This window comes from Solea solea, chromosome 3, assembly GCF_958295425.1.
Source record: "Solea solea chromosome 3, fSolSol10.1, whole genome shotgun sequence".
Classification (NCBI taxonomy): domain Eukaryota; kingdom Metazoa; phylum Chordata; class Actinopteri; order Pleuronectiformes; family Soleidae; genus Solea; species Solea solea.
Genome location: NC_081136.1, coordinates 27,464,443 through 27,491,555, shown reverse-complemented (window position 1 = coordinate 27,491,555; position 27,113 = coordinate 27,464,443). Strand labels below are relative to the sequence as shown.

Genomic DNA, 27,113 nt, shown 5'->3' with positions numbered 1-27,113 from the left:
TAGAGCGTCGCTGCTAATGATGCTGTTATTTATCTCATAATTTAATTCACTGGGGATTCTCTAAAGAAGCGACTAATGACCATACTAGAGCTGCAACTAGGGATTATTAATCTGTCGATTATTTTCTCGATTAATCAATGAATCGTTTGGTCCCTAAAATGTCAGAAAACCTTACGAAATGTTGACCAGTGTTCGTCAAACCTGGAAATGATGATTTGCTCAAAAGTCTTGTCGATTTCTTTGTTATCCAGAGCAAAGAAATGAAGAAAATATTCCCATTTAAGAAGCTTAAACAATCGGAAATCTTGTTTTAATCATGAAAAAAAGCCTCAAAGCGATTAATCAATTATCAAAATAGTTGTTGAATAATTTAGTAATCGATTAATTGTTCCAGCTCTAGACCATACCCTACAATAGAGTATTAGATTAGAAACATTACAGTATGGTAACTGTCACCTTTGAAGTATTCCACTCATGGTACTATTAAATGGTATTACCTAATCTCATCATAACATCACTGTACTATTACAAAGCTGAAAAAGGCAGTATAATTAAGATGGTATTACCATAATAGACAAACAACCACCCACTCTCACACCTATGGTCAATTTAGAGAAATATTTGTCCCACGCACACACGCAATCTCATCCCAGGTGATGTCACAAATGAACCTGTATTGATTCTAATCTCCCGGGTAATCCGCAGCAGCAGCAGCTGCACACAAATCACATTATTCAGACGGATTTAGCTGGGAAAACCAGAGCATCCGGTGTGGCCCACCCGCTCATCACCAATCAATGTGTTCACTGAACACATTAGCGGGAGGATATCTCGTCCAAACTCGTCATAGATTGTGCTACAATTAAACCGAAAGTGGAAGTCTCGGCCCACGCCGCGCGTCGCCCGAGACGTTATCATTGATTTCTGGTGAAACCTGATCACCTGGTTTGTGCACTGTGCGTTCCAGTAACAGGGACATGATCTGGTTCCCATAAACAGTGAAGATGCTGAGGAGCTGGAAGAAGACTTGGTGATTTTGTACAGGACTCACATCTGTGAACTCACCACATAATTAGCAGAAATAGTTTGTCCACTCCCAATAAAGGTCACACAGAGAACATGTGCTCTCAACTGATTCCACTGTTTATGCTTCTGGCTGACGCTTGATATTCAAGCGATATTCAATTGTCCCATTGATCCCAAACATTTAACCCTTTAACACCTTAGCCTCAAAATGTCTTTTTTTTTGCTTATTTTAACCATAAAAGGGCCAAATAATGTCCTGTGACTAAGTGCTTTTGTCTAGTTTTCCAGAATAACTTTCAATTTGTGGCAGTTATTTACAATTTACTGCATGTTAATGTGCATGTTACTGCATGTTAATATCGAACACCAGATTGTGTGTGTTACATTTGAAATGTAAACAGTATAAAACACATTTAAAGTAACATTTGTTTGAGTTGAGTTTTGTAGTTGTTGGAGATTAACCCACGTTTTTAGGATTGTTAAGTAGTTTTAACTGATCTACAGTTCGGCTTGATTCTTGTGTCACGCATGCCTCTTCCTGTGACGGCATTCTGACCAATCAGTGGCTGGTAGTCTGGTGGCGTCACCTCAGCTAACACAGGTACTAAAAACAAGTACCTGGTACCAGGTACTATGCTCGTGGAATGCAACTTAACCGTGCCGTGCCAAGGCGAGGCGAGGCAAGCCGGTGGAAACACGCCATAAATTCACTCTCTCCCTCATCTTCTACCACTTAATCCCAGCTGACATAGGGCGAAAGGTGGGGTACATCCACAACAAAGCATAAGAGGACAAAACGTGGAAGGAAAACACATTAGAGAATATTTTAAAATAAGTTAAAACATAACGAAATGTTTTTTTTATTACTGTTATTATTTGCTATTGTGGGGGAACCATTACATTCATCTGAAGACCAGTTGTTGGGCCATCCAGACACCTCAGGTTCTGAACCAGAGCAATAAAGCATGAAAATGAGACCCTGATGAAAACTTAAGAGTCGATACGCGCTGGATTGTTTGTTTGCATTTATCCTCAAGACATGCATTCATGATAAAACGACGTGAAGACAGAGTGCCTTTGTTTGTCTACTCAGACTTCTGGTAAACTTGGAATGTTAAGCTTCAGTATGTTTCACATGCGCGTGGCTGAATATGCACTGCTCGCTAATCTCCAAACACACCGTGAAAGGACATTTATATCAATCATTCTCTCAAATTAAGAAGCAAACATTTCCCTGTCCTCGAAAACTCCTAGAGAGGGGGAGCAAGTTATGCCGAGTTAATTGGGTTGAAAGAGGAATGGTGGGAGTGCGTTATATAATCACGAAGCACTTATTAGAACAGGATAAAGTTAAATTGCAACACACATGAGGCAGAGAGCGACGGAGCCACGAGTCAGTGCTCTGCTCCTGTGAGGCCAATTAACACTCTGCTGCTCTCAGTGCCGCCGAACATTAAATATTGATCCCTCCATCACTGTTCACATTAATTTGTGTCTTCTGGGGGGGAATTCTTAATCTCATTCAGCCCTCGCTCTCTTCATCTTTGTCCACCCCTACGGCTCGGGAGTAAATCATAGCATCAACACAACACGATGAGTGAGATAAGTGATGATTTAGTGAGCCAATGTGGACTGGACCTGAAAACCGAGGGAGGATATGTGTGTTTATTTTTAAATAAAGGGTACATTTTTATTTCCCTTTCATTAGGCAGACAGTATAAAAGTATTTACTGCATCACTCGTCTAATAAAGAATATTTAGGAGGAGAAGGTGTGTAGGAACAAAAGTATAACTGTATATATGATAATATAGTACAATTACTGTAAGGTTATGATTATTTTTGATTTTTGTAAGGAAAGTTAATGCTATAAATGACGTTTCTTCATTAACCATCTCATATAATCAAATGCTTCATTTGTATTCATATGTATAACAAATCAAAAGACCTGTTGATATTTGAATTTTGAGAGCCCTGGCCTCAAAACAGTCACGTCCATGGAGAACATGCCAGTGCTCACAGCTACAAAAAGATGTGTCGCACCTATAGTAAATCACCTGTCATTATACAGTACCACCACCATGTGGTCATAACCCATTAATACATGTTTTAAAAAAAGAAAGAAATAAAATAAAAAATGAAAAACTGAGGTAACAGCTCCTTTTATTTTCAAAATCTATTTTTTTTAACACTGCAAATGATATTTGAATCATTTCTCCAGCAATCGAAGGGCATCGCTTTCGCTTACATTTGAGCCACATGGGAATACGATTTTTCAGTGCAAACATTTGAGTCCCAGTGACTTAAAACACTGCAAACAGACTCTAACTCGAACATCCCACACAGAATTAAAAGAAAAGTCAGACCCGAACAATTTAAACCAGGATGAATGAGGTCCACGTTCATCAGGTACAGCTCAAGATTTATAGCAGGCACTGATAATTTAATTATACACCTTTTCTGAATGTGGAAACTTCCAGCCATCCCATCATTTCTGTGCAGTCCATCCAAGATGCTTATAGATGGATATAAAGAGGGCTTAGATGGGGGAAATGGGTTGAAAATCTCTCTGACTGATATGGAGAAAAAAAAACACGCAACAGTGAAAATATCAAATAAATAAATAGCTTTTTACACTCAAGTCAAAGACGTTTGGAAGTGCTCGGCTGCAACTACATGTACATCATGAACTATCACGTCATGTGGGTTGAAACACACAAACACACACACACACACAGGTTCACGCAGCAACCTTTTTAAGGACTCAAATAATTGATTTCCCTTCATGTGGAAAGCCACAGCATCATCCCTAACTTTACCCATAACTAGTTAATGCCTAACCCTAACCCTTAACCTAACCACAGTTCAAATCTCAGCCCTGAACTTCAACCAGTTCCTCAGAAATAAGGTTCAGCCTCATTAAGACCAGGTTTTGAGTCTCCATGAGGATTACTGGTCCAGGAAAGGTCAGTGTTTATGCCAGAAAATGTCATAAAGACACACACACTTGTTTTCATATCTTAGTAAGGACACATCCCTAACGTTAAGACCCTAAAACCAGGTCTTAAACCTGGCACAGACCAAATGTCCTCACAAAGATATAAACACAGGCACACACACAGACTTTAGGAACAGATGCTACCACAACATGTGTATGTCATAATCCACGACTAAACAAGGTGCTTGGTTTGAACAACATGATTATATGATTATGACATAATTCATTATGATTCTAATTATAATCAGCCTGTCGTCAAAGATTTTAATAAATCGATTTGAATTAGTAATTTTGCACACACACACACCAATTAAAGCTAAAGCTGTGGAAAAGTCATAAAGCCTTTATTTTGGCTAATGCCAATTGTTTCATAATTAATAACAAGATATGTGTTTTGCATGGAATCATGTTGAATCTAGTTTCATTAAAAACACTGGTAGAGCAGGTTTTTTTTCACTTTTAAAACTATTGCACAGGTAATTAGGTTAAATATTCAGAGCATTTCATGAATAAAAACCCTGCGGGGGAGAAAACGAGAGCTGAAGTTCTATGAGTAGGAGCTCGGGAAATCCCAGAGGAGAGCACGCTGCTGCTGACAGGACAAACACTGCAAAGTCTAACGCGCCTCTGTGTGTGTGTGTCAGCCAGAGCATACTGAAACCAGAAACCCAGCTGACTGCTGACAACACACCCTGACAAAAGGCAAACAGTGTTTACCTCACTGTGAAGTAGCCGCTGTGTGAACACAGATTTTAATCTGGATGTAACAGCTTTTCTGTCAGAGTTGTAACAAGACAAAGGGAAGGTTCTACTGTGGAGTTTAGGGTTTTTTTTACGCTGGGGACACGCTGCTAGATTTCTTTGCCTGATTTTACCCACGATTCACAGTGGGGCAGAGTCTGCACTAGACTTCCATTCATTTGGACACCCTGTCCAAACCCTTATCTTTAAACCGTAACCTAACCACAGTGGTTATACCAGGAAAGGTCCATTAAAAGACATCAAATACACACACACACACACCTGAAATGGCCGAGTGAGCGAAGACACAACACATCGCGCGGGACAGAATCACGCTGCTGGTGAACGAAAGAAAAGGAGCGGAACGGGTTCAACAGGTGGTGAGAAGAAGCAAAAACATTTCACCAAAACTGTGTGTTGAGTCCGTGGTGTCTTGCTTTGAAGTGAAGAGAGGAATGTTGAAAGCACAGCAGAGACTCCTGGATCAGTTAAATCCAGATTTTTATTATGTTTCGTCACATTTCTGGTCCGTGGAGCGTGAGCGCAGACTTCACAGTCCACTCTGCGTTTGGTCCATCTTGATGCACAATAATCAGTACAACAGAGTTATTTTCCAGTCGGGGGGGGGGGGGGGGGGGGGCCCAACACTTTGAGCTTCCATTCACAGATTGATTTTGATTGGTTGGAGGTCAGTGGACGCTGCTCACATGCTGGCCCACGTTGTGATTAGCACAAATCAGATGTCAGTGGACTCCGTCCTCCAGGGAACCTTTAACTTCCCAAACTTTCACTGTGCGGTCACTGTTGAAAAAGAAAATCAGGAGAAAGTTTGAAAGTGGTCAAAAAAAAAAAAAAGAAATCACATTTCCTTTCTAGAAATGAGTTTGTTTGTTAGAATCACAGCACAGCAACATTACATGAGCTCAAATTAGCATGGACTGTCACTCACTCTGAGGCAGTGAACAGTTGGCTGTTGTTGGTGGCCAGGCCGTTGATGGGACTGTCGTGTCCCCGCACCTCGCCCAGCGGTGCGAGGGAGTTGGCGTGCCAGAGGCGCAGCAGCCCTCCTCTGCATCCGCTGACCAGCACCGGGGAGCCCGGCACCACTCCCAGAGCGCTGACCCAGTCTGCCTGAGCACTGGCCGACTGCTGGATGAAAGCAGCTGACCGTTAGTTTGAGCAGATTTGAGATATTTGTATATCAAGAGTTTTATTTTTAAGCCTAGAACCTTTTGAGCCATGAAGGTCCCGTGTGTTAAATTGAGGTGAAATTGGCGATAAAGTAAGATAAAATGATCATACTTAGTTGATTGTATGAATTTTGTGAGTATTGAGTGTGGTTGCCAAAGTTTAAGAAACAAAGAAACGTGGAGCTGCACTTAGACACAATGTTATGCTGTGTTCACACACATACGCACATATAAATGTCTTTTTCAACTTCCCCTGGCCTCACTTTTCTTCTCTTCTGGTCGAGACATTTTTGGGAGGGGTAGTGAGGCTTTTAAGGTTTGATAACATTCAGCATTTCTGACCCGTAGCTGCAGTTCGCTGTGGTGCAGTAACCTTGGTGCGAGTTTGTGGCCCACAAATACAATTAATTAAATTGTGAATATGCTGGTGGTTACATCAGTGAAGCTTCCATGATCTCTGGTTACATGTCATGGTCATTGTATGACTTTATATACAGTTATCCATGTCTTACTTATTGTTACTTTAATCCTTGAAATCAGAGGGGGAAAAAAAGCTTAAGTGACAGTGGATCCTAAAGCTCCAGTATCAGTTTACCTGTAGCAGCTGTTTACTGGCTAAATCCCACTTTTTGATGTAATAGTCTCTGGAGCCACTGTAGAAAACCTCTCCATGCACGGCTATGGACTCCACGCTGTCCTGATGCGTGGGCTCAAACGTGTGGATGGAGCTGATGCTGCCCTGAGCACCTTCTGCCACCTCGAACATCTGGAAAACGAGAGCACACATGGTGTAACTTAATGCATACACAAGAGGAAGAAGTTAAACACCGCTGTGTGTATGTGTGTGTGTGTGTGTGTCTTACTTTAATGTGATGGTCTTTGGAGCCAGTGAGGACGACGTCTTGTCCATTACCTAACTTATCAACAGTCAGACACATGACAGGCCCCAAGTGGCTGGTGAGCTTCCCCGTAGACACAAACCTGAAGAAAATAAACAACAACTGTGTTCTGTCTGTCTCTCTGAAATCGCTCACACACTCGTCTGTGTCTGAACTTACTTGCGCAGATCCCACATGCGCACATAATTGCCAGCGGCAGCGTACAGGAAGGAGCCGGCAGGGTTGAGCGAGATCTGGTTAATCTGGCTCTCTCCTGGTGGGATGGATAAACTCCTGGCTGAGGAACAGGTGTCGCCTGAACCCACCTGACCTGATGACCTGACACACACACAGACAGGTGGAACAGGTCACACATTAGAGAAGGGACTCTTCGTAAGGTTGAGCTTTGTGGATGTCAGTGTCTGGGGGTGGCGCTCTTACGTAAGCGTGCGAATACACTTGGCAGAATCGCGGATGTCCCAGACTTTGATGTAAGCAGTGGAGACTGTGAAGACGAGACTAGAGGTGTACCTACATCAACCAAGACATTAGAAAACAGACAAAATAATTGATCAACATTACATTTAATCGTAATAATGTAATGCAGAATACTACCTCTACCACTCTTACCTGACTGAAACAACACTGCTGGGATGATCTGCTAAAGACATGATCTCCTGACCCGTCACTAAGTTCCAGACTTTACACGTACGGTCTGAAAACACACACAGGCAAACACACACTTGCTCAAAACAGCCGATCATTCAGTCTGAGTATTTTCAAAGTTGAAAACAAGCTCGGCTTTTGACCTTTAGATCCTGTGAAGAGCAGATCATCAGTGGCGTCCACACAGAGAACAGGCTTCGTGTGGCCCTCCGCTACGTAGACACACTGGAGTTTGGCGCCGCGGCTGTTTTTAGGCGACGTCACAGGGTTGATCACACCTCTACAATGAAAATGAAAAAAACAAAAAAATGAGCCGATAAATTTAGCTTCAATTTATGTTTCCATCACAGACCCAATCTTAACGTTAACTTTGTGAATTTGTAGAGAAGTGACATTAAGTATATTCATATTACAGCTGTAATGTAATATTAAATATCATAATGAACAGCAAAACTCCCACACTTCACACAGGAAGAGGGTAATTGGGTTTCATCAGTTAATCCCAAATAGATTTTAGATTTAGACAGACTATATTGCAGACTAGGGTCCATCATTTACAAAAAGGACAGACAACACAAAAAGAAATAAAAGCAATCCCACAATAAAAAGGCCCATAGCGAGGCGACATCATGTCAGAAGGCAGTTATAGCAGCGTTTCCAAAGCTGAGACATTAGAACTGAACTGATGAAGTCATCATCAGACCTAACTCACTTAACTTAAGCAAGTCCAGTTGCCTACAGATAAATCCTGAAGATGACTGAGAACCTTCACAGATCTCATAATCAACAAAAATCAACCAAAAGTAAAAAAAAAAAAAAAAAATAACCAGTGAAATTTATTATTAATAACAATAATAATAATAATAATAATAATAATAATAATACTAGGTGTAATAATACCTGTGGCCTTCAAATGCAGGTGACTCTTCCAACCTGTCAGAATAAATCAAGATTAACATCAGAGGCACCTCTGTGAAGAATGTCTTTGCTAATGTTAATTCTTACAATAAAAATTCATGAAAGTAAAGCACAACAGAGAGTGAAGTTATTAGGATTTAACGTGATGGATTTCATGACATGTCATTAGAAACTTGATGTAATTCGGAAGTAAAGCAAAGATAAAGTCAGGGGGATGAATATCTGCAACAAGCTTTTACTGTAACTCATACAGCAGCTGTCAAGACGATTCAGTGTCGACTGCTGATGATGTGATCAAAGTGTTGTAAACAATGTCGATGGACATTTTGACTCACGGCGATTTGTAGTCGCTGCCTTTTGTTTTGGCTTCTGCTGCGTTGACAGGTGACGTGTGCGTCGGTGCTGGGGTCTGTGTCGTCGTCGCAGCGGGTGCTTTGTCTTGTGTCTTTCTTCGGTTGAGGGGCGAGCGGTCCAGTTGCCTCCTCTCTGTCCCAGTGGGCGACCTGCATCCAGATCTGTAGCCAGATAATACAGTAATGTAGCGCAGAAGAAAAAATAGGGAGGTGCTCAGGGCTGAGCTGAATCCCCCTGATCATCAAAAAGTATCATTTGGAATTGGGATTTTATTCTATCAGGTCAAAAAGGATAAATATAGAGTGTCATTCTCACAGCCTACATCAAATTAATAATAATAAAAAAAATCAATAAATACTGTATATTTTATTATTCTGTGTGTTATTAGTCTATTGGAAAAACATTTTATGAATATTGTATTATTATTATGTTATCTGTCTGTAACCCTGTTGAATGTGCTGATGTCTGTCTTGGCCAGGTGCCTCTTATAAAAGAGATATTTAATCAAAATGAGGATTTTTTGGTTGAATAGAAATCAAATGACACACTTGTTCAATGTGGAGAAATACTGCCATTAGCACTTACATGCCAGCTGGCCTCGCAGACAGTGCAGGTGGAGTGTGCTCGCGGTCAGGCGCTTGTACAACAATGTGACCCTGCATGTCGGCCGGCCCCTCCAGACGCTCTGAGAGGGGCAGCATGGTGGGCGAGAACTCTCCAGTGGGGGAAACATGGGTCAGATCCCCACTGCTTGCGTACAGCAGCTCCATCTGCGTGGTGGTTCGCCTGCGAGCCTGAGGGGTCAAGAAACATCAGATGACTCACAGTTGTTAATTATTCCCAATACTAAAATTAGCGACTCTGTTGAAAAAACATTTGTATTAAATTGCTTGCACTGTTGCTAAAGTGCGGACAAACACATGGAGGAAACTAGATATAAAAAACAATACCTTACTCCTTGGTCTGGATTCACCACATAACTTCATCAGATCTGATGCAAGTGAGCTGAAACAGTACAACAATACAACATTATTCGCTTTAGCTTCAGATTTAATTAGAGTTCTTACATAGCTGAGCTGTAATTAAGATCTATTTAAACCTGTGATTTTAACTTTTAACTAAACTTCTGCCACTAATTCTGCCCCAATGCCTCATTTTGAAAAATGCCAAGACGTAGGCTGAGAGCTGCGTGAGGGAGAGTGCAGAGCAGTGAGGGGGCGTGGTCTGGAAGTAAAATACGACACTGTGCTTCACATTGTGAAGGGAGAAACAAGACAAAGCAACAGCTCCAGCGTTTAAAAAAAGTGGGAGGAGTCCGGGACAACAAGCCTCTCGCTGATTAGACAAGACAGCGATGAACGAGTGGACTAAAATAGCCAATGGCAACATTTGAAAGTTAGACGTGACACAGAGCTGCCTCCCCTTTTCTTTTTTTTCTTTTCTTACAAGATGATTTAATTATGGTGAATGTATAACGCAGCAGTTTATAACATCTGTGAGTCTGTATTTACCTGCCCTCTGCAGCTGGGCTGGGTGTAGACTCATCACTACTGCTGTCATCTCCATTGTCTGCACCAGACACACACACATACACACAGAATTATTTGCCATTATCCATTCTGAAACCTCTACAGTGCAGCAAAGAACAACTAGAGAAAGGACAAACAGTAAAAACCTCCGCCAAGGCTGCTAATTTTTTTATTACATGATTTTTTTGGAGTTGGGGATTTAAATGTCCTTTTAATGTGTTTCTTGGGGTGAGATGATGGAAAAGAAAAAGAAGAATGTCTGTCATCCTCTGGCCATCTGCCTGTCTCACAAGGTTAATAAATGTTGTTGTTGTTGTTTTTAATCCTGAATCTGGATTTATAGCTCTGACACAATCCAGTCATCTCCTCCTTGGGCCATGACCAACATCAGAAGGACATTTCATCAAAATCCACCCTCTGAGTTTTGAAACAGACCAACGTGTGCTAAAACATAACCCCCTTGGCAGAGGTAACAGTCGATAACAAGGTCACTGGGTTTACAGTAGTTTAGATCAATGGGGCAGTTGGGAGTCGTTAGTGTTAGACCACAGCTGGAGGCTACAGTGTTGTTGTGTCTCAAATCAGATACTTCAGTCAGTTCACTCACACAGTACACGTACTGGCACACTTGTGGGAATTCTGATGCAGGGCAGTGTTGTTGTCCACTCACCTAATATGAGGAGCACAACACAGGGTCTTCTAATTAACTATTACAGCCACCTTTACTACTCTTTACACGCATGTTCTCATACATGTTTGGGTGAACCCACTGATTCACTTGAAACACAGCGTTTTTGCTTTGCGTAAAAAAAAAAAAAAAAGACTAACTGCAAAAGGAGGAAAGAGACACAAGCACAGGAGTGTAGACGCACATTTTCAGGCCTGCTGCTCAGGTTTATTCACAACAGAGACCGACAACTTGATTAAACGGGACAAACTAGCAGACGAAAACAAGGGAGACGGAAGACGATACGTCACATGCACGTCACTGCAGAGCTATTGTGACCGGTTAGTTTGTTTATTTATGAGAGACTGGAGGCTGATGCACACTACAAGATTTCTGAATTGAGCGAAGCGTTTTTCTTTATCTGCTCGGTATGAGCATCGAGAGGTGAGTATTGCCGGAAATTAGTAAAATAACAAATTAAATTTTAATCTTGAGTACAGTAAATGTGATGCTTTGAAATGAAGACTTTGTTGTGGAATGAGAGCCTGATGATTTCATTGGTTGGCTGGTAAAAATGAACTTTAACAGACAGTTTGTTTATGGTTAAACTATTATTATTACTACATTTCTTTGTCATATGGGTTTGATAGTGACATCTTAGGAATCACTCCAAGAAATGTTTTATTTCCACATATCAGTGTCAGCATCAGTCCCAAAAAATCAATGTGGGTCCAGTTGTACACGATTTAACCGAGATCAAAATGTGCTTTCATGATCAAATGGCTTTTCATCTTGTATCTCCATAGATGCCAGGAGTAAATTTAGTGGAACTGTTGTGGTGTGCATGTGCCACGCTCTGGCATTGTTACACTTCCTCTGTATGTCATACTCACCTGGTGACAGGTAACCTAACTCTGAGTTAACACCAACACAACAGAAGAAACAAACAGAAATCAAATGAAAAATCAAACCCAGGAATTAAATTAGAGGGCTGTTTTTTTTTTTTTTTTTATAGTTTATTCAAAAAAACATTCTGTTCTCTCTAATGAAGAGTACTTAAAAGGTTTTTAAGAGACAAAGTGTCAACTCAATTTGCACAAACAGGGAAGAAAGTAAAAAAGCCTGCAGCATGATGAAAGAAATGATGCCTCACTGGGTGACCGTGATTGTGCTTGACATGCTCGGAGCAGTATGGATTTCATCAGTGTTCCCTACCTTGCAGAGCGCTGCCCAGCAGAGCGTCCAGCTCTGGGTTGATCTCAGCTTTCTCCTTTAGCATGTGGAAGAGCAGCTGGTTCTGGGTGGCACTGTTGATCTCCGTCTGCTTCAACCTGCCCTCCATAACCTTCAGCTGGGAATCCTTCTGCGCTGCCTGCAGACCCTGACCACACACACACACACAGACAGACAGACAGACTGGTCGTCAGTGCTGTTGTAGAATGGATAGATCATATTTAACTGCTTGTACATCCATATGTCACAAAGGCTCTATGTCCTTTAAGTTATGTCGTTTGAACTACTTCCGCTCCTTCATTTTGTTCAGTGTTCAGTGTGTTGTCCTCCTCCTGTGTGCTTTCCACTGCTCTGAACAACAATCTCCTCACTGGACCAATTAGGTTTCATCAAATCTAATCTCATCTAATCTAATTGAAACTTAATTTAATCAAGTCATTCCATTTAGGGAGAGTCTCACTGAATTCAATCTTTTAAATGAGCCATGTCTTTGAAGAATGAACCCACAGCAGCCTGCAATAAACCTCCAATTCGGAGGCTATAACCAGGCTGAGAGACAAGGGGAGAGGAATGAAAAGACCAAAGAAGAAGGAGGAGAAGGAGGAAAGAGAAGAAGGCAGTAATGCAACGTGTAAATCATCATTTTTAAGTTACTAATTAACCTGTGTTTTAGAAGACAGGCTGATGGAAACACATCTACAGCGAGTCATGAAGATAAAAGTGAAGCTTTGTCAGATTAAATAAGTTGTCTGTGGAGGAGAACTAAGGTGCATTAATAACAGTAAGAAACACTGAAAACATCAATTCAGTAAGAGGAGTATTTGTTATACCTTATTGATGGCCAGAGTCATGAAATGGTCCAAAAGAAAGCGAGCCTCCGATAAGTTACAGCAGCTGATCACAGCAACAACATCCACTGTGTCGCCTTCCTCCTGTTTCCCACAATAATAACACAAGCACCTTTAATTGTCACCGAGACAATATATTCATTTGTGGTGTCACATGTGCAATATGTAAGAGAAAACATTGTTGGGAAAATGTGCTTTGCTGCCAAAGGCTAGAAGAGAAGATTGATACACACAGAAGGCGACCACATTACGGTGGACTGGACACAAGGGTAAATGTAATCAGTGGAGACTCAAAGGCAACATAATTCACATGTCAACACCTCAAATTAGTTGTAAACAATCCCTATGATGCACTTTCTATTCACATAAAACACTTGTGTCAGTTACAATGGCATAAATGACCTACATTACAGTGGTACAGAGTCCATACGTCAGCATAAACTGGTTCTCTCCTCTATGATGTATGAATACGACACACCTCTCAATGTATACAATTACACCTACTTTCATAAAAGATTGAAGGTTATTTTCTATGTAGACGCAGCACAGCTTTGCCTTTAGTTATAAAGGCAAGGCAAGGTAAGTTTATTTATATAGCACATTTCGATAACCCTGCATTTCAAAGTGCTTGAAAATAAAACCAAAGAGAAATACAGCAGCAACAGCAGTTATAAAAGGCATAATAAACACAATAAAAACATTTTAGAGAGGTTTTAAAGCAAGTGACTGAAGGTAAGGCTCAGTTTAGACAATTAACTCGTCTTTGTCTTTGTTTAGCTGTAGAAAATTCTGACACATGCACTTGTTAATTTGCTCATTGCAGTCACTAAGCGCTTGTATTTGGCTTTAGTTGTCAGGTGATGTGGTGATTTAAATTTGCGTGTTGTCTGCATAGTTATGGTTACATCTTTTGTGGAAGCATGTAAATGATAAACCCTAGAACTGAGCCTTGGGGAACTCCACTAGTCGTTTCTATCTGCTCGGATCTGTGATTGCCAATAGACACAAAGTAAACCCTGTCTTATAGGTATGATTTGAGCCAGTGAAGCATGACAACTACAACTACTCCTACAATACGAGTAATTCATTTGACTCCTGACGTCCTGACCTTGGCTTCCTCCATCTGCATGATGTTGGCCTGACAGTCAGCAATGCTGTCATTAATGTAGTCGATGTTGGCGCCCAGAGACTCCAGCTCCTCGTTCAGTGAGGTCAGGGAGCGGTCAGCGTCTGCACCGTCAACTGCCGTCTTCTCCCTCTTTCTGGACACTCGCTCCCTCCGTTTAGTCAGATCCTCACGTTGCTGTGATGGTGGTAAAAGGAGAAGGAGAGAAACAGGAGGATAAAAAAAACTGAGTGATCTTTTTTTCCAGGAAAAAAAATAAAAACCCACAGATTTTCTTATGCATTGTGTTAGAGGGTTTCACCTTCAGCAGTCGGTTCATATCCGTCTCCATGTTAGAGATGGTCATCCTCTGCATGATGATGTCAGTGATGCGTCTCTCCAGTGACTGCCATTTGGCCCTGGCTGATTTATTGAGGTAACTACTTCCCATCCGCACTAGGGAACTCCTTAGGAGGAAAACATTGCTCTTTTAGAAATAGAAATGTTTAAATTTACATTTAACTGCCTTATATGCACACAGACATGTAACATAAGTCATATGCACTCATACCTGGCTCCATTGGTCTGTGATGCTCCGGGGGTCTGCAGCCTTCCAGGTGTGGCTCGATGTGACGGCTCTTGCACAGGTTCAGGTAAGCTCACCTTCCTGTTTACCTTCCCAGCCAAAGGCCTCACCTGTCGCCTCAGAGCTGTTACCTAACACAGTTCATAAAAGAGAAAGGAATGAGCCACAATAGCACAGAAAGTGCAGCTGGTCTTCTGAGGGTCCAACTTCAGAAAATACATTAGCCATCAAGGACAATATGACACCGTGCAGTATTAGAATTGAAAAAATATAAAAAATAGTGAGTAATGATACACCAAAGAGTGATCATATTTTTAAAAATAAAATAAAAGACTCAAAAACAACTCCAAGACAGAGCAAATCTGGATTTCAGTGACATCTTGAAGGTGACAAATCTATCTTTAATATTTTTGAGTAACTGGTAACTCATTCAAGGCAGAAGAACGTCTACACAATACTGTTCACATCATCGTTAGTTTGTGGCCTAGTTGTTACCAGTTGAACCAGCACTTTGAATCACCACAATCTACAGTTGCCTATGAACCTCACCTACATTAGTGTAGAATAAACAACTTGTCTAACTAATCTGGCTGCAGATGCAGAACATTTCTTAGAATAACAATGTCCCACAGAAAGAAAATAATTTCCGTACCTCTTGGTTCTTCCTGCGCAGAATCAACTCCTGTTGTCTCTTCTGGGCCTCCAGCTGCTTTACTTGATGCTGGAAAGCAAGATATATATATATGAAAAAGGGAAACTAATACATACTCTGGTGTTAATAACCAGAAAACCTATTTTAATCACAAACTGTATTCCTGCTGTTTAATATTATTTCATTTCTTAGTTATTCTATTTTGAGTTTTGACATTTTTAAATGTCTTCATCATTATTATTTTAGCTAGTATGTTCTATTGGGTGTGCTTTTCAGAGAGTCCACTGTGGTTTTCATTTTTTCTTGTAATTATTTGTGTGAAATAAATAAATGTGTGGTTTTGAGCCTGTGATATTTTCCAGATATCAAAGATTCAAACCCAAAAAGAAAAAAATCTCATTTGTGACACAAATATAATTGAAATTACAAAACTTTGAGGGTTCTAAGAGAGACAGAAATGATTCTCTGTGAGTGTTTCCAGCCCTCAGACCTCGGCTCTGCGCTGATCTTTCTTCAGTGTGGCGATCTCTCTGTTCCTCCTGCACTCAGTGGCCCTGTTCCTGTCCTGCTGCTCCTTCATCTGACGCATTAGTGCCACCTGGTGGGTAAAGCACAAGATGGCAGGGGATTAAATCAGCACTGCAACAAGGCAACCAATGTCTGTCTATATCTGAAAAACAAACATACCTTGGTTTTCTTCATCTCAGTCACATCCTGCTGGAGTTTCTTGAGCTGTTTCTCATACTGTGACTGGCTCTTCAGCAGGCGAGCATGCTCCTTCTGTGCTGACTGGAGCTTTTGCAGTTCTTTGTTCATGGAGCTCAGCTTCTTCTCATACTCAGCTTTGATCCTCTTGGCCTTCTCCTCGGTTCCTGACTCCACTGATCCTGAAGAAGATCAATCAAGAAAAGGTGTTTTTTATCAGCCAAAAGAGATGGAGCAGGTTTTCTTCATCCTGTGTGGCAGGTATGAACATATTTCTTACCCATGTTGTGCAGCACCTTGTCCCTCTCCAGCTGCGTGTCTTTGATCTTGTTCTGCAGCATCATCAGCTTCTGTTCGTACTGCTGTTTGAGCGTGTGTAGACGCCGCTGGCTGTTCTCCAGCTCGTCTATCAGCTTCTGCTTGATGGCGATCTCACAAGTGATGTTGGCCAAATCAGCCTGGACGTTCTCTGCACACAACCGGTTAGATCCTGATGATTTTTTTTGAACTATGAACTCAGATCTCTTTTCTTCCTGTTATAATAATATCAAAATAATGTTTTAACAAGGTATTAACAAGGCTGCGCATCAAACGTTACCTTTCTCCTCCAGTTCTTCAGAGTCGGACTCATCAGACGTCTCTTCAGCCGCCATGTCGGAATCGTCCTCCTCTTCTGCTTCCTCGCCTTCCTCGTGATCGCTGCCATCCTGTTGATATAAAAGTACGCACAAGTTGAAGAGAGTGAAATAAACAATGTTCAGTGTTTATTTCACTGTCTGAGAAAAAAAACAAAAAAAAAAAACTATAAAAAACAACTTTAAAGCCACCTACTGCTTCTGCCTCCTCATTTACTCGCTCCTGCTCATTGTCAGGCACTTCTTCTTTGACGACGCTGAAGGAGAAACAAACATTTCCAGCTTTCACACAGCAGGTTAAATCTGGATGAACAGCATTTTTATCATAATAACAGAAATGGATAAATAATACATGCAAATTTGTCAATGGCTCAGAAACGCTGTGATTGCATAGAGAGGAGAATTAATGATACATAGGGAAGGATAAAAGGATTAAATGATCATGAGTCACACACATTATTGATCATATTCCAAACTAATATCATATAAGATTAGCTGCCACACACTACGAAGATAAGTTGACCAGATACTACAAAATGTGATCTTAAAAACAAGATTTAAAAAGATGCTATTTTCTGTATATTCCCCCCTAAAGGACTACCCCATTTTTCATCCCTTTCGTACATAATCAATCTATCTGATCAATATCTTGCAGTGTGCAGTGAACAGGACAATCAGCAAGAATAGAGGGTTAAGAGGAAAATGTAAGTTCTTAATTATGAGATCTGGCTCTCTCCGGGAGTGTAAACCACCTAGCAGTGCAAAAAGTTAAAGGTTAGTTGTTTTGGGAAGAATCAGCAGAAATCCTTTCAGTCACTTGGTGCATTTCAGCCAAAATTAAAAAAACTCAAAATGCACAGGCTGGGTCAAACCAGCTTGGTAACTGAATAGGTTTCAGACTGTGTATTTATTTTGATCCAATCCAGATGGGACGTAGCAGACCTGGCAGGTTCAACGTCTTGGTGGTGATGCTCATCGTATCGTCTTAGCCTTGAAAGAGGGGCGGGAACAGGAGTGAGGAGGGTGAGGCAGTGTGGAGGTGAGGAGGAGGTACAGAGGAAAGACGTGGCAATGGAGCAAGTGAGGGAATATTGCAAGATAGGAGAAATACAGTGAGTTCGATAAAGACAATGAGTGCACAGACGTTTACAAATGCAGCCGGTTCAAATGACGGCACCTGATGGAAGATGACAAAGACAGGTTTGACCAAAGAAATGATGCCAAAAAACTGTCACAACGCCAATCATAAACTGTATATGAAAATGAGATGGAAATGTTCTGGTTGTAAAAAAAGAAAAGTACCATATTGAAGGGTCAAGATTTGCAAATTTGACCTATGTATGTTGTTTTTTGAAACCTGACGTTCACAGAAATCAAGTGCAACCAAGCTTCTCCTGGACTACTACCAGTGTCCACTGGAATCTACTGTAATTTATAGTCTATTCTCCTCTATTGAAGAAGACCTGAAACTAGCAATTGAGACAAGAAACTTCTCAGGAAAATGTTTACTGATGTTATAACAAGTGAGAAGTAGAAGCTCATTTTCCCATTGACTTCCATTCAAACAAAGCAACCTGCAATATTGCCCCCTGGTGGCTACTGAATAATTTGTTACTTCCTGGTTACACACCCTGTAAACAGAAAGACGACTTTTAGTATACCTTTTCTTCTTCTTCCTCTCAATCTTCTTCAGTTTCTCCAAGTCCTTCTTGGCCATATTGATGACGTCGCTGGCCTCGTTTTCAGGGGCGAGCAGGGCGGGCGAGAAGGAGCCGGGTCCCGCGTAGAGCGACGAGCGAGTGGAAGCTCGAGAAAGGGTCTTCCTGAGGTTCTCGTTCACGGCCTCGCTTTCAAAAAGTTTATCCCTGAGAGAGGAGAAGGGAAGATTAACATTAACATTAATATCAACATTAACAACTACGTACATTTCATGTTTGGATTTTGTTTTAATCTTGACCGTGCTATATGTAGAAGGATATATTCAAATATAAAAATATCCATAAATAATATATAAATAAATAATATATATAAATAAATAATATATAATATATATAAATAATGTGAAATCTTGTTGAAATACAAACCTGAGCTCCTCAATTTCTTTGATATAGTTCTGAATCATGTTTCCAATTTCTTCATTACCTTCACCTGTAAACAAAAGCATCACTTTAGATTTCATATGCGCTTAGCACAAATTATGAGCATGCAAGACCTTGAATAAAACAAACACAACTCACCAAAAGCAGCTGAATATATAATGAGGTCATAAGTGCAACTAGATGCAATAACTGCACTAATTATACACTGTTAATGTGATAAAAAAGTAATAATAATATCCAGTTACTAAGAATATTCATTGACACTAAGTGTCGCATAAATCTGTCTAAAGTACCCAACAGATTTTCTAATAATAAAAGGTGCACATGGGATGCTGTTATATACTGTACACTATTACTACTGTTGAAAATGCTCCACCTGCTCTGGCCAGAGTCTGGTTGGCCTGGTCACTGAGGATCTGAGTCAGTCTGGCTCTCTGAGCGTCGATGGTCTCCTGCATGGCCTTCACCCTCACCCTCAGGTGGTTGTTCTCCGTCTGCAGCATCGAGTTCTCATGGACCAAGTCGTTGATGCCCTCCACCCCATCTTCACCCACCATTCGCTTTCCCTGAAAAATCCACACAATACAATTAATAACATATTACATTTCCTCCCCTTACCTTTTACAGTGTGTGTGTGTGTGTGTGTGTGTGTACCGTCTTGTACTCCATCAGCTCCATCTGGAGTCGGGCTATTTCAGTCCTCAGAGCGCTGATCTGCTGGCTGGCTCGGTCTTGATTCACCATCACCTTGTTCTTGATGTTCCGTGCTCGGTTGGCGTACTTTAAGGTGTTCAAGGTCTCCATGAAGTCGCGGTCTGACGGGCTGATGCAGGCGATCATCACAGTTTGACTACAGAACATAGAGATGAGGAACAATGGATTATTATCTCATCTATCTATTTGTTCTCTGTTTACACAGACAGTTATCACTATGCTCTTGTTCTTCTTTAACACCACAGACCTGTTGCCACCGAGGGAGTCCTGTAACAGCCGTGTCAGTTTGGAGTCTCTGTAAGGCACGTGTGAGGAGCGTTTACTTCTGTCTCCTAAAGCACTGATGACGTTTCCCAGGGCAAGCTGATAAAACAGAGGACAGAAAAGGCAGAGAGAGTCAGATAACTTTTTCAAAATGGCAGGATAAACATCATGGAGAAAGAGTACATAAAGTGCAAACCTCTGCTGCAATGTCAATAAACTCCAAAAGTAATTCAGTCACAATCTAAATGACTACATTCCCAGTAAAATCTGTTCTTAACGTTTCAAGTTATGCTACTCACAAACAGACAAAGGCCAGCAATGTAATTTATGTTCTGGCCATGTGGGGGCTCTCACGTTCCAGAAAAAGAAGAGGAAATAGGAAAAGCAAATGCCAGAGATGGAAGTAAATCACACAAGTCGAGTCTGATTTTCTTGTTTTTTTCCCCTAGTGTTGTACAGGATAGGCAAAAATAAGCCACATGCTTCAGCCTATTCCTTTTTTCGGTTATTGGCATAATAGTGTTAAAGTTTTTATATGGATGTAACCAAAACAAAGATAATCATTCATTCAAATATGTTAAAAAAAAATGTTTTAAAAAGACACAAATTTTAAAACTGCTAGAGTTTTATCTGTAACAGAAACAGTGTATTACTGCTTCACTGTAAGGACTGCTTCATGGTCCCACACAATAATTAACATCAATAAAATGAAAATAAATAAAACTACAGAGCCTAAAATGTAAAGAATACTGACATTAGGCTTACATTAAACTAATATCAGTCTCAAAAAAAGGCACGTTTCGCACACTTATCATAAACAGCTTTTGACTTATCAAGACGTTAGCGTTAGCTTAAAATAGCAACCAACTGACTTTCTGTTTGGTGTCTTAACTTAACTTAACTCTCTGATAGTTTAACGTAGAATAAAATAAAATAAAGAAAAGACAATGCCAGCACAGCAGTGTTTACTCTTTATCAGCTCAGAATAAGGTAAAGCTCTCAGTTTGCTCACCAGCCCACAGTTGATGGAGATTCCCTCTTTGGCTCGCTCTCCTGTGGCTCCAGTTCTCTTTAGTCTCTCTGAACCAGCCAGGTCCACAAAGTGGAATTTAGCAGTCAGTGTCTCAAACTCATTAATCTCTGAGTTGTTGGCTAAACGGTTGTCTGTTGCGTTATCCTGCAAGTGAAAAAAAAACAGCATATCATGAATTGCATATTATACTGATCATTTAAATGTTATATTATGAAAGTGCACATGTGATCAGTAACATGCTCACATCATTTTCTGGAGAGCAAACTCGAACTTGGCACAGGTGGATTGTGAAGATGGCGTGTGAGCGTGAACTCTGGACGTTCATCTGGGTGCTGGCGGTCGTACGAGACAGAGCGCCGAGTTTTAGACACTGAATCATCTGTTGGATGGGGAAAGTATGTACAGTAAAGTATGTATTTTCAATATTTGGTGAATGTTTTAGTTTGAATTTGTAGATAAAAAGGAAATTCATCCCCATATAATAAACAAAGTCTGAAGCAAACACAAAACTAGTCAATTATACACATATTTGGGACTTTGTGAAAAAAGATATTTAAAAAAATGGAGAAACAATATACTGTCACTGGATAAAAAATAGATCTGGCTATAATCAGCTTTCGTGAGAATTAAATTTAATTAAATCCAAATTAGTATAAGAGACAAAGGATCCCAGTAGATTAGGGTTTGTGTAACTGGAAATACATGCTACTGTCTGAATTTATAAATATAATTCTGAATTGCTATGTACAAACTATTGAATTTACTGACACAATATTCTGTTGTAGTCAGAAAAAAACAAAAACTTTTGTATCTTTGATTTTACGTGTTTTACATGTATTTCTGGGCTTATCATTTATTCAATATAAAACGATCCCTTTTTATTGGATGAAAACATGTAAAACTGCCGCATGTAAGTGGCTACAGTGAGTAGCAGGAGGCTGAAGTAATTCTAATATTGTTAGAATAATAGTAAGAGTGGCAAAAACTTAGGTTTTATAGCACTGACAGTTTCGCTGGTGATAATTCTAGCTACATTATGGTTATGTTAAAATACCGAACATATATGGTGTTGGTGCAAAATAAAACTTTGCTGCGCTAAAGCCGACCTCAGCTGCAGAGGTCACAGTGCGTGTCGTGACTCCCACGGTGTAGATGCCTCCGCTGGCGTCCTCGTGGATCTTGACATGGGACTTCTGTTTCCGGGTCTCGATGTCCCGTGTTGAGTCGAACAAGTCCAGCACCTCCTCATTGTACAGCTGGAGACGTAAGTTAAGAGAGGAGACACAACATTGGTAACACAGACAGTTGTGAAAGACTGCAGGAATAGTCAATAACGGATGCATCATCAATGCCGTTCACTGTTATCACTTCCCGGCCTCGTCTTCTCCTCCGCAGCTGCTTCCTCAGCAGCTGTTAGCAGCTTGTCAGTTAAAAATAAAGGCGGGAGCTGGTCACTGAGACAGCTTAATGACAGTTTAATGGCTGTAGAGTCATCTGGACACTTTAACAACCTGGACCCTTCACCCTCTGCTGAACTGTGACCTCGTGCTGTCTGCGAGTTCTGCATACATTTCTCTGGATGTTTATGTTGAGACTGTGCGCTCATAAATGAACCACATTTCCAGTTTTAAGTGCCATTTTCTCTGCCTCCATGTGTCATGATAAGTGTGTTTCTGCACCTCCAGGAACTGTGCGTTGATCTTGAACTCGGGAACTGGTTTGCCCTGCTCCGTGGCGGCCTGTCTCCGCTCTTCGATGCCTCTGAACAGGTGTTTGACGGCGCGGGGAATGATACCCAGCTCATCCTCTCCAATGTTGACGTCAAAGCCGGTTCCCATGGTGTAGGTCTTCCCCGAACCCGTCTGGACACAGAAGGAGAAGAGAGTCAGCAGTTGTTTTTCCTCATGCAGAAAAAGCGTATTCTCGCAACAGTTTTTGATGTTTCTCTTTAAAATCACCATTGGCTTATCATTCTTTATCAATGGGATGATTATTACCTATTCATTAGAGATGGCTCAATACCACTTTTTTGAGACTTATCTACTAATATTGTTATCAGTAGGGCTGAACGATTAAGCGAGATTTTATCAAAATCGCAATACGGCCTACTGCAATTTTCAAATCGCAGGAGGCACAATAGTTCTTTAAGCCAAAATGTGTATCAGAATTAGCTCACATTATCAGTGCTTCCCTATTAACTCACATTCTGGTCACACAACATTGGCCGCAATAGCTCTGCTTAGTAAACCAGTTGATATTTACGGTTTTTGGATCGAATTGGATTTCAAACATTTTGATCCAGTGATTTTGACCAGTATCAATACTTACTTATTTATTTGCAGATATTGTAAAGTATATTGATATTGTAAATATTGTAAAATAAACAATTATTGATTATTTAAGTTTACACATTTTTGTTCCTGGCACTTGATATACTAAAAAGTGCATCAAAACTTTATTTTTTTAACCAAGTTTATTTGATAAAGTTTAGTTTTTGATGACGTTTCATGTATTTAATATTTATTTCATACATTTCTTTTGCAGATTGGAGGGGACTGTCAGTGTTGTTCAATAAAAGTTTTGTTTAGTCGCGATTTTTCATTTGTTAATATTAAACTGTTTTATTTGATCATATAAAGGAAAATAGTATACTGGTCAAACATATCTGCCAAAAAAAAAAAAAACAATCAGTCAACCTCTAAATCCAGCTCTTGTCATTTGTGTCATTAACAACATATAATCTGTGTTTGTGTTTGTGTTTGTTTAATCTGTGTTATGTTCTTGTGCTAAAGTGAATGAGGAAAAAAAAAGCTCATGTCATAAAGGAAGGAGAAGGGGTGCAGTTTAGGGGGGGATCATTTAGTCACTATGGTGACCACACCATGAGAAAACCAAGAATGTAACATTGAACTCAAACTTGCACAGTGACCCTTCTCCTCTCAGCTGAAATGTCTGTAAGACACTCAGGCAGGAGTGTGTGTGAGTGTGTAAGTCAAAGGTAACTATGTATGCAGATGATAAAAACTTTACAATTAAACCAAAACATCATTAAATAATGGCCTTAACTGAAGATCTGGCTCAATTCTCTAGATATATATCAGGGCTAAAACATTGAAAAAAAAAACCTCCCATCAATCTACCAATCAAATGATACTTGAGGCAAATGAGGCAAAATACTATCATAAAAGTTAATTTTTACAACAAACTTAAAAAATAGAAACAATCCTATGTCCAAAAACCCACAAGAAGCAAGTAAGCTGCATGTTTTTTTGTATTTTTCTTCTTGGGATGTCAAATTTGTGATAACATCTCACAAAGGATGTCAAGATGTGTGTGTTTTAAGCAGTGATTAACACTGAATTATGCTTTTTACTAGGTTTTATATAATCTTCACATAGTGCTCACTCTCCAACACCAGTCTATAAAGTAAAGAAAAAAAAAGGTTGGTAACTGGCCTCTGTTCAGTAAAAAAAATAAGCTAAAAGAGAAGAAGATAAATTCTCCACAACACCCTTGAAAAGGCCAAAATCCCTTCAGTCAAGAATAACAATAAAAGTACATCTGGTCTGATGTAACATAACTTGATTTAGATCTCAGTTGTCCATATGTGAATAACAATAATGTTTTTTTTATTTCTCAGTACAGAAGTGCAGAGATGTGAGCAGGCATTTCAAGTTTCATACTTTCTCTCAAATATTCTGTAGTCAGAGTTGTAGCTCTGTGCTCTGGTATGAGGTGATGCAATCTGTTCAGCCTCTGAATTGATTGGGTAACAAACTCCCTCCTCGGCCTGATCCATCGGAGCCAATACATTGCAGCAAGCAGGAGCATGTTTGCTGACAGTGTGTGTGGACAGAGCCTGTGTGGCTGTGAGGCCTGTTCACTCCCTCATTACTTTTGTGGTGACATGACATTGAAATCATCTTCGCCTTAAATGCTGCCATAAATCCTGGGATCATTGATGCAGCTCCCTCGCCTCGAGCGATGCAAAATGAAAAAGGCAGCAAATGTGTGCGCAACGCCTCTATTATATTACTATTATTACTCTACTTTTGTTTCAGCGCTTTAAAGCTTCATTAATCTTCAAGAGTCTGTTGGGACACAGGCCATGGACTACAGAAGGAAACTAACCTTTAGGCAATTCTGAAATATTTACAGCAATGTTACATAATAATATATGAACTGTCTTGCCAAATTTTTTGTGGACAAGGCAAGACAAGACGGACAAGGTGGTCAAGTTTTGGGAAACCCTGGTTGAAATAGAAATAATAATATGAAATAATTTAATTTCGAATGGACCAAACAAAACCTTGATTAAATGGGAAATTAGGGCTAGCTAGAGAGGGTTAATAATTAATATCTTAGGTTTTTTAAAGGCTATGTTCTGATACATCTTCATATAAAGCTGGACACAGGCTGTTTGTCTGAGCTCATGAAAAGTTATCCTTCTAGAGGTTTAGTGCTTCTCACAGGGCGCTGACAATACATCGTTAATACTCTAAAATGAAATATCTACCCTGTATTTTATCAGATTATGATCTGTATCTGGGGTATTTCTTTGGCTTTTTAATGTTTAACAATATAGTTCCATAATCAGCCTCAAGATCAACACTGCAACAGTCTTTGAAACCAGGAAAGGAAATCACAATATGACGTTATCTAAGGCGATATCTTCTTGATATTATATCGATATGTTTCCCAGACCTCCAGGAATCTATCATGAAAATAATCTTCATTTACATCCAAAGTTTGTTAAACCAACCTGTCCATAAGCAAAGATGGTGGCGTTGTAGCCCTCAAAGCAGCCCTCGATGAGACTCTCGGTGCAGTGGGTGTAGAGGTTCTCCTGATGGGAGTCCATGTCAAAGACATAGTCATAGGTAAAAGCCTTGTCTTTACCCAGGACCACCTGCGGCTCCTCCGGCATCACATACGTACAGATGTGACATCCCTCGATCTTTTCTCTGGCCAGCTGAGGACGAATCCTGGCGAAGAGAGACAAAGACGAAAGAAGAAATATTTTTTTACTATGTATGCACCGTGAAGATAGATTTAATTTCTCCAAGTGTCAGATAGACATTGAGACAGAGGATATTCCAGCACTGAGCCTTTTACGATGTAGACACAGCATTAACCCTCTAACAAAGAGCTGACTAACACTTTCAATTTGATAAATGGCTAAATTAAACTAGAAATGAACCAAGAATCTGAACTCCTGTTCTGAAGCCTCAAGATGATGTAATGGCTGGTGCCATGCTGAGTTTTTGCAAGCTGAAGTTCACAGACGTCCTCTGAATTACGAGCCGTCAATCACACTGGTGTCCACTCATACCTGTAGTTTATCTACTGTTTTCATTTAAATTGGAACATAATTGACTAAATTGTCATCCAGCAATTAACAGTTAAGACCGTTAACTCTTGTTAACTCTTGTCAAAAATGTTTACTGACTGAGTAGAAGCCTAATTTTCACATTTCCACTACATGATCCCAGCACAACTTGACTCGTCACAGCACGGTTTGCGTGAACCTGCCGTACCTTAGTTTTATACACGACACACACAAACTAGTGACTAGTGACTTGTAAGTTATGTGCAGTTATTTTCAGTGTAACTGAATCCTTAGAATCAGTTCATTAAAAAAATTAGTTCAGTACTTCCTGCTGATTCTAAATACACATGACTCCTCTGTTAAATATGGAGATTTTAGACATTTCATTGCTAAATGTTAGAGATTAACACATGTTTTCAGGAATTTTTAAAGTCTTGTCTGAACAGCAACTTAAAACGATTGAGACTAACGAACATCTTGTCAGAGCAGTTTTTTGGATTTTGCTCTGTCATGAACATTTCCAGATTAAATTTTACATTTTACACTACAGCACAAGGGATTGGTCTGTGAATGTTTGTGTAAGTAAGAGAAGAGCTGTCTGTGCAGAGTGAAGCTGTCTGTGCATGCAACTGAAGCCCGGTCAAGTATTTGTCTTACACTGAGGAACAATGATTAATTATCACCGCTGCTTTGAGATGAGTGCTATGACTGTGCAGTGTGAGTGTGTGTGTGTGTTTATGTACATGTGTGTAGGACCATGCAGTGCCATTCACTTTACAGTGCCCTCACTGTTCACGAGAAAGAGAGAGAGCCCGAGAGCAAGCTCTGGGTAAACAGTTCCACCCTGGGTTTCATTAAGGAATTGCTCTGTTTGCTTTAGACACACACACTACACACACTACACACACACACACATACACTAACTGTTATTATGTCATTTCCTCC

At 40.2% G+C, this 27,113-nt stretch overlaps 1 protein-coding gene across 4 annotated transcripts in view; it reads right to left on the bottom strand.

The window, feature by feature from the left end:
* Positions 1–5,383: 5,383 nt before the first annotated feature.
* Positions 5,384–27,113, bottom strand: part of LOC131456289 (kinesin-like protein KIF21A) — a 35,502-nt gene continuing 13,772 nt past the window's right edge. The window contains exons 2-37 of one of the 4 annotated variants that reach the window (XM_058624486.1): positions 25,602–25,824; positions 22,519–22,701; positions 21,946–22,095; positions 21,084–21,218; positions 20,819–20,983; positions 19,790–19,905; positions 19,483–19,678; positions 19,205–19,394; positions 18,814–18,877; positions 18,391–18,594; positions 17,672–17,719; positions 16,926–16,986; positions 16,693–16,801; positions 16,375–16,563; positions 16,077–16,276; positions 15,880–15,987; positions 15,390–15,458; positions 14,723–14,868; positions 14,474–14,618; positions 14,155–14,349; positions 13,029–13,130; positions 12,181–12,346; positions 11,859–11,879; positions 10,281–10,338; positions 9,720–9,774; positions 9,355–9,563; positions 8,751–8,930; positions 8,398–8,430; positions 7,641–7,777; positions 7,462–7,546; positions 7,273–7,362; positions 7,012–7,170; positions 6,817–6,934; positions 6,549–6,719; positions 5,713–5,912; positions 5,384–5,564 (exon numbers count right to left, since the gene is read on the bottom strand). In XM_058624486.1, the coding sequence (XP_058480469.1) occupies positions 5,507–5,564; positions 5,713–5,912; positions 6,549–6,719; positions 6,817–6,934; positions 7,012–7,170; positions 7,273–7,362; positions 7,462–7,546; positions 7,641–7,777; positions 8,398–8,430; positions 8,751–8,930; positions 9,355–9,563; positions 9,720–9,774; positions 10,281–10,338; positions 11,859–11,879; positions 12,181–12,346; positions 13,029–13,130; positions 14,155–14,349; positions 14,474–14,618; positions 14,723–14,868; positions 15,390–15,458; positions 15,880–15,987; positions 16,077–16,276; positions 16,375–16,563; positions 16,693–16,801; positions 16,926–16,986; positions 17,672–17,719; positions 18,391–18,594; positions 18,814–18,877; positions 19,205–19,394; positions 19,483–19,678; positions 19,790–19,905; positions 20,819–20,983; positions 21,084–21,218; positions 21,946–22,095; positions 22,519–22,701; positions 25,602–25,824 (4,738 nt within the window). In that variant the 3' untranslated portion in view covers positions 5,384–5,506. The remainder of the gene's footprint in view (positions 5,565–5,712; positions 5,913–6,548; positions 6,720–6,816; positions 6,935–7,011; positions 7,171–7,272; positions 7,363–7,461; positions 7,547–7,640; positions 7,778–8,397; positions 8,431–8,750; positions 8,931–9,354; positions 9,564–9,719; positions 9,775–10,280; positions 10,339–11,858; positions 11,880–12,180; positions 12,347–13,028; positions 13,131–14,154; positions 14,350–14,473; positions 14,619–14,722; positions 14,869–15,389; positions 15,459–15,879; positions 15,988–16,076; positions 16,277–16,374; positions 16,564–16,692; positions 16,802–16,925; positions 16,987–17,671; positions 17,720–18,390; positions 18,595–18,813; positions 18,878–19,204; positions 19,395–19,482; positions 19,679–19,789; positions 19,906–20,818; positions 20,984–21,083; positions 21,219–21,945; positions 22,096–22,518; positions 22,702–25,601; positions 25,825–27,113) is intronic. The other 3 variants (XM_058624487.1, XM_058624488.1, XM_058624489.1) reach the window with 3 other exon arrangements.